General features: G+C 44.1%; 1 protein-coding gene across 2 annotated transcripts in view; it reads left to right on the forward strand.

Moving 5' to 3' along the window:
* LOC311013453 (protocadherin-1-like) overlaps positions 1 to 5,468 on the forward strand; it is a 29,999-nt gene extending 24,531 nt beyond the window's left edge. For both annotated transcript variants that reach the window (XM_084009538.1, XM_084009539.1), the window contains one exon: positions 1,133 to 5,468. In XM_084009538.1, the coding sequence (XP_083865664.1) occupies positions 1,133 to 3,382 (2,250 nt within the window). In that variant the 3' untranslated portion in view covers positions 3,383 to 5,468. The remainder of the gene's footprint in view (positions 1 to 1,132) is intronic.
* The last annotated feature ends 2,317 nt before the right edge of the window (positions 5,469 to 7,785 follow it).

Consider the following 7,785-nt stretch of genomic DNA (forward strand, 5'->3'; position numbering starts at 1 on the left):
GAGTTGTATCAATCTTCTCAACTCTTGACAAGAAAGTTAATGAATGTATTTCCCAAAATGTTCCTTTTAAAAAACATCCGCTGCTGGCATCATGCTGGCATCTGAAATGGGTTCCTGTGTCCTTGGTTTTATTTTATTTATTTTTTTGTTGAAATAGGCTCAAGTAATCCCCACTGGAAAATTTATTTTTCTTGTTTTGCAAGAAACCAATATTCTTTAGGACTTAAATTTCCAGGAGATTATTTTGCTGAGTTCAAGCTTGGCCCGGATCCAGTTGTGCTTAAAAGGAATAATAGCCTTAAAGTTTAAAAACCTTGCTTACATTACTGTAAATCCCAAGTGTAGCCTGTAGAAAACGCTGACACAGCAGCACCTGGGACGTTTAAATCAGCTGTTCAACAACTAGTTCATTTAAAAACTACACAGCGACCTACATTTCTTAACAGCCACCTTGGCATTGAATGAATTCCATTAAAAAGTATTAGATGTGTAGATTGAAAGGCGTCCATCCTAAGTGATATTCTGCTGAGTGATCGTACCTCCTAATTGACTTATTACCTCCATTTACTTTGAGTTTGGGCGTATGAAGCCGGATTGCGTCCGAGGCTGGTCCAGTCTCCTAATGGGCCCCGAGGAGCCAGGGCTTTTCTGATAATGAGAGGAACATTAACATTCACTCATCTGCCCATTAGATGCCAATGATCCGCTGCACGGCCGTTAGATGTTGTTCTGTGGGTGTGTGCGCACTCAGCTTTGATCGTCTATTATGTTTCACACACAGCAGAAAAAAAACTCCTCCCCCCTCAGGAAAACACAAAGAGCTTTGTAGTGTTGCATTAGTAATGGTCGTGATTCCGTGCAAGTCAAAGAATTATTAAAGTGTAACTCAGGATATAATGGGAATATGGTGTGTTCAAGGTGCTGAATTCACATTTGAGGTGAATCTGCCGAAGATTGACACAAGATTGACTCACTTTTAGTTTCCTGCTTCAATACAAACTAAGCAAGCCTTGTGTTTGAACTAACATAAACGTGTTCAAAAAGTGTCTCATAGTGATGTGTTCAGGGAAATGTGTGGTTCTTTTCGGACATTTGGCCATGAAAATGTAAACCTCTTCTTTTGTGATTACAGATCAGAGCCAATGATGCAGACACCGGCACCAATGGAGAGATCGACTACAGCCTACATCAGGCGTCGGAGGCTGTTCAGAGGCTTCTGCGCATTGACCGCTCTACAGGCATCATCTACATTAAGGGCCAGGTGGACCGCGAGGAGGAGAGCTTCCTCAAGTTCTTTGTGGTCGCCAAAGATCGTGGGCCCAACTCCAAGAGTTCCAAGGTCCTGGTGACCATCAATGTCAGGGACCAGAATGACAATGCCCCGGCCATCGAGATCCGTGGTATCGGATTGGTAACTCACCAGGACGGCGTGGCCAACATCTCTGAGGATATGCCCATCGGCACGCCAGTGGCATTGGTCCAGGTGTCGGACCGCGACGAGGGGGAAAATGCGGTGGTGACGTGCGTAGTCGCCGGTGACGTCCCATTTCAGCTCCGCCCTGCAAGTGAGTCAGCCAACGATAGGAAGAGGAAGTACTTCCTGCAGACAACTACCCTGCTGGATTATGAGCGTGTTAGGGATTACAGGATTGAAATTGTTGCTGTGGATTCTGGGAACCCAGCCCTGTCCAGCACCAACTCCCTCAAAGTCCAGGTCACGGACATGAACGACAACACGCCAAACTTTTCCCCCACGGTGCTGGAGGTGGACTTTGCAGAGGGCAACCAGCCAGGTGACATGGTGGTGAATGTCATGGCAACGGATGCAGATAGTGGCACCAACGCGGAGCTGGTCTACAGTATTATCGAGGACTCGGCCTCCAAGCTCTTTGAAATCGGAGCGAACACTGGAGAGATTCGCGTGAAGAACCTGCTTGATCGGGAAGAGACAGAGCAGTATCGGTTTCGGGTGGCAGCAGCGGACAAAGGTGTTCCTAGCAAAACTGGCACAGCCACAGTCGTGGTTAACGTTCTGGACCGCAATGACAATGACCCCAAGTTTATGCTGAGTGGCTACAGCTTTTCTGTCATTGAGAACATGCCGCCACTCAATCCTGTTGGCGTAGTGACTGTTACAGATGCTGACATGGGTGAAAACGCCAGAGTGAGGCTGTTTGTTGAACCAGACAATGGAAAGTTTGTCATCCAGAATGGTACGGGAACCATTCTGTCCAGCATCTCCTTCGACCGTGAAAAGGAGAGCACCTATACCTTCCGCCTGAAGGCCGTGGATGCTGGTGATCCACCGCGATCCTCCTATGTCGGTGTGACCATCAACGTCCTTGACGAGAATGATAATGCCCCCTATGTCACCAAACCGGCAAACTCCTCCTACACATACATGTCCCCCGTCACCCCACCAGACACAAGTGTGGAGGTGGTAGAGGCTGAGGACATCGACTCTGGACCGAATGCAGATCTGCTCTACACCATCACAGGCGGAAACCCATACGGCCTTTTCCACATCTCGCCCGACAGCGGTGAGATTACACTGGTGCAGGAATTCACCGGCAAGCACAATGGGCTGCACCGCCTGGTGGTGAAGGTCAGTGATAAGGGCAAACCTCCCCGCCACACCACCGCCCTGGTCCACGTTTTTGTCAACGACACCAAGTCCAATGTCTCCCTCATAGAGGCACTGGTCGGGCACAGCCTCTACACCCCTCTGGACAGGGACATCGCAGGAGATCCTAACTACGCCCTTGCTCAGCGCAGCAACATCCTTTACGGCAGCCTTGCAGGTATTGCTGGTGTGATTCTTGTCATTGTAGCGGTTGTGGTCATCAGACACCGACTGCAGAAGGACACCAAGAGTGGTTACCAAGCCGGCAAGAAGGAGAGTAAGGACCTGTACGCGCCCAAACAGGGACCCAAAAACGGGAAAGGAAAAAAGAGTAAAAAGGGAAAAGCTCCCAAACCGGCCAAACCACTGGAGGAGGACGAGGAGGCCAGCCTACAGAAAGGCCTCAAGTTTAACCTCATTAATGAAAACGTTAATGATAGTCCAAGAATCCACCTGCCCCTTAACTATCCACCCGGAAGCCCCGATCTGGGCCGCCACTACCGCTCCAACTCCCCCCTACCGTCCATCCAGCTGCAGCCACAGTCGCCCTCTGCCTCCAAGAAGCACCAGGCCGTTCAGGACCTCCCCGCCACCAACACCTTCGTGGGGACGGGTGACAACAACTCCACAGGCTCCGACCAATATTCGGATTACAGCTACAAGGCCAACCCGCCCAAATACAGCAGCAAACAGGTAGGAGACTACGCAAACACGGCAATGTACCGCAGGGACATCTATTGGACCGACCGGGTGTGGTAGTCACGCTGGGACTTAATTGGCAAAGCCGATATTCTTCCACCAAAGCTGCACTGATTCCCCCTGCACAGCATCCAACTCCAGACAGCTGTTTTTATTTTTTGTTTGGTTTGGTTGTGTTCACCATTTCTGTTCTGTTCAGTTTTTGGATGCCACAATATTCACACCATGAAAAATCACATGAGGGATAGACCAAATATGGGCTCACCAATATTTAATCCCCTGAAATGAAAACTCTCAAAATTAACTCTGATGATGAAGAGGGTTGTGTTTTTTGTTCATGTTTCATAATTGCACATTAAAATGTTCAATTCTTACAGTATTTAATCAAAGCAATTAGACAACGAAACATAACTTCAACTGTTGAAATTGCAAATCCCATATGGGTCTATCCTCAGCTTCTATGATTTTCCCTTTGTTATATTTGTGTTTCACCTTTTTCACTGTGGCTTAAATGAAGGATTTTATTTTATTATTCACAAGTGGTTTGAATCTATATTTCTTAATGCATCCATTGAAAGGTTCATGCTGACATCCTCATTATGTCTGAATGTGTTGGGTATTTTCTGGCGGTTTAAAGCTGCTCTTTATGGGCCGGATCAGTTCATTGAAGTGTGACAAAGAAGAGTGACTGTGAATTATTATTTTTTTTAATATATTTTATTTTTTGTTGGTACCCATTTTCATTGTATCTTGGCTTTTTTTGGCCAGGACCTGGACTGGCTGAGCAGCACTTTAGAGTGCTTCCATCCAGTCCGGACCAATTTATGGTTGTTTCACCTCGGTCAGGGATCCAAGCAGTGAAGAAAAAAGAAAGGGAATAAGAAAAGGAGTAGGGGGTTGTAAAAAGCAAGTACACTATGAAGGAAAAGGTACAACCATTTCTTAACCTCCGCACCTCCTGTCAGGTCAGCTGAAATACAACTTTTAATTTTGCCATGTTCCCAATCAGTGGGGTCAATTGTTTGCACAGATTAATGGCAGGTAATTTACCAGGCACCCGCTTTCGCCTTGTTTTCCCAGAGTGCCTTGCTCTATTCTATTTAATGTACAAAGGGGGGGGGGGGGATTAACTGCGTGATGGTGATGAGCTTTCACGGCTGTTTTGTAATGACTAGAAATGTGCACTGTGAAAACCGTGGAGACAATCACAACAAGTTTGTCATAGAGATGTTCAGACTGTAAATATGTGAACAAAATTGTTGTTTTGTACTTTTTCATCTGCTCTTTGTGTGTGTCTGTGTGTGTGTGTGTGTGCTTAACATCATTGCTTTCTAAAGACTTGTGTTCACCTGTACCAAAGACTCACACCTGCATATATTCACTGTCCTCACCATCGTATGTATACATATGTGTGTGTGTGTGTGTGTGTGTGTGTGTGTGTGAAGCAGACTGTTTCCTTGTTCGGTCGGTGTAACAGAGAGTGTTAGCAGTCCGCTAGCCTTCCTGCTGGCTTCATATTTAGCCTGTTAACACTTGAGCTGGCAGGCGTCACACTTCAGATCTAAAGCCAAATGGCATCATATTGACCCCATCACACATCGCTCAATCATGTACTCTTCTTCTCTTGAGGAAATATGTGTACAGTGTTTCTTTTTTTGTTTTGTTTTGTTTTTTACAGCTCAAGAGCAGATTTTTTTCAATAAACATGTTACTTAACTGTTAAAAAAGTTGGCGCTTTCTGTGCATTCACTGGGTGGGATTACAAACAGGAAGTGGGGATGTAGCAGTACGGTATGACCATTTTCATTTCCATGCTTCACACATGAAGAGAAAATGTATGTTTGCAGCGAAAAAAATACATCACTTCCTCCAGCCGTGGAATATTTTTAAGCTTATTGACAAATTCAAAGCAAACAATGAATTTGACTCTAAATATCGTTTACAGGAAGAAATGCAACTAAACCAAAACTAACAAAAATAAGCAACAGCTATTGTGTTCAGGCAAGTAGGTAAGAGCACAGTACTGTACCACATGGACCTGCATATATAAATGCAACTAAAAGTATCTATATGCAGGTAATTCATGAGAGGAATTCAAATGATGCAGGAAATGCATTGAATGAACAATTGGATAAGTTGCTTTATATGGTGGTTATAAGCAGCTATTGATGGATGATAAATGATGGAAAATAAAATATTTTTTTTCTTCAAGACAGTCCACATGAACCATTTTGTCTATCATGTTAAAGAGTCACTAAACCCAGCGTTTTGGCTGAAGAGCCTTTACCCTGGAAGTAAAACAAAAATTAATCTAGAAGGTGAAAAAATGTGGATTTGAAATTCAACCATGAGCACATTAACTAGTGTTAACTATGGTGATAGGAATGTGCTTTACTACACTGTGACAAGTGTGTGTGGATGAAGCATTAAGTTGTTCAATTTGACTCTTAATGGGCTGGCTAGTTACCAAGCTAGCTGGTTAATGCCACCACGACTCCATGCTACAGTTACAGAGCATTAAAAGCACCACATTAACTGTTCGGCTTGATCTATGTTACTTTAACACGTAGCCAGAAAGTATTTATGAAATTACCACTTGTTATACCTGTTACCCTTTCAGTTAGCTAGTGCTAATTGCTAGCATGCGAGCTAGTATGGTTATGGTTAGCTGTAAGTGCTGTAAAGTAAGTAAGTTTTGACAAAATATGTAAACGTTTGTGAGGTTTAAATGCAAGGCTGGGATATGTGTATGCTAGTGATTAGTATTAGCAGTAACGATGAGCATAAGTGAGTCACAATCAAACTGAATAATAAAGATAATAAACAAAGTGCTCCAGAGTAAAAGCACTTGAAGCTCAGTTGAAAGCACACACAACAGAAAGAGTAACAGTGACTTTTCACTAATGGTCTTCCACAAGTATGACACTTCCTGTTCCCTTGTGTTGACGGTTAGATGCCTGAAATAAGGGAAAGAGATTTTAACCTTTTGTTCTATGACATTTCTACAAATGTTGATGCTTGTACGTGTCTTAGAAAGACAGTCGCTGAACAAGTGTCTTAATGAGACGACTAAACGTCATCACTAGAACACTGGTCTGCCTTTAGTTTAGTGGCTGTGATGTGAAGTCATGTGACCATGGTTCCTTGATAATCTAGCATTTGACTTCTGACGATTGCTTCAAAATTCATAGTGGCTGCTCGGGTGCAGCTCTGCTGCTTCTCCAGATGACGACGTCCACTTATATACAGTCTATGCTGCCTACCTGTCAGCATGTCGCCCACACACACACACACACACACACACACATGCAGATACAGTCATTGACTTTAAGTTAAGTCCCCACACTGTCAGTCTTATCAGATGTATGTCCCCACATGACAGGTAAACACACCGCAAATACACACACACACACACACTTTGAACCTGCAGCAAACATGACACAAAGGAACCAAAGATCAAAACAACACTGAGCAGGTGCTGAACCGTCGGGGGCCAAAGGTCAAATATCATTCAGAAACACTAATTAGCAGCAAAGAGTGAAGAGGTCAGAGGTTAATGAGGTCACCCCCACCAAGCCCCAACCACCACTTCAGGAAACCACATTAACAGTCCGGCGGCATCCTTCCTGCTTTTACGCTGACCAACTCGGCTGTCTCTATGGTAACACAACGACCTGTGTGTGTGTGTGTGTGCTGACTCATAGTACTGACCAACCTCCCTCCACCCGTCTTCCCCGTATCTCCCCCTCCATCCAGCACAATCCTTCCTTCTATGGAGAACTGTGCCCTTTGAATGGAGATGTCAGTTCAGTTTATAGAAGCTCTCTCTCCCACACACTCGCTAATGGTTGCACCGATCACAGTTACGTATTTCTGTGTAAACAATCAGACAAAGGTCAAAGTGTTTTAGACATTTGTACCCCTTTATTAAATCGATGCATCGATGGATTGCGGAAAAAATGGATGACGTCAAAGTGTTCACACCGACAACAGGGTACAAAAATAGTCTGTCTGTCTCAGAACTACTTTGTTGTCGACCAGCGTATCTCTTCTGGCTTATCATGGCGCCTATCAGCTGTCTGAAGGAGAGCAGATCTACATGTGGATTTGGATTCATAATCAACCAGCATGGTTTGGGAAAACCATCATGGTTGGGCTTAAAATAACATAACAAAACCAACGTTAGGTTCTGAACTGAGGTGGAGGAGAAAGTACTTTGAAAAGTCATGGAAATTTGCCTCATAAATACTTTTATATTAGAGGAATGTGTCCTAAAACCCAGACATGAGTCAGCATTTTTACACTCCCTGTAGTCAACACAAGGCCGAGGAGATTTTAACGTTTTGTTCTATGATATAAAATAAGTCCATTAATGCCCCTCTGGTGGATTTTGAATCTTTTACATGTCTTAAAAAAAAGACAATTGTTTGATCTTGAATGTCTTTGCAATAACTGCAATAACA

This window comes from Eutrigla gurnardus, assembly GCF_963514095.1.
Source record: "Eutrigla gurnardus genome assembly, chromosome: 5".
In the NCBI taxonomy this organism is placed as follows: Eukaryota; Metazoa; Chordata; class Actinopteri; order Perciformes; family Triglidae; genus Eutrigla; species Eutrigla gurnardus.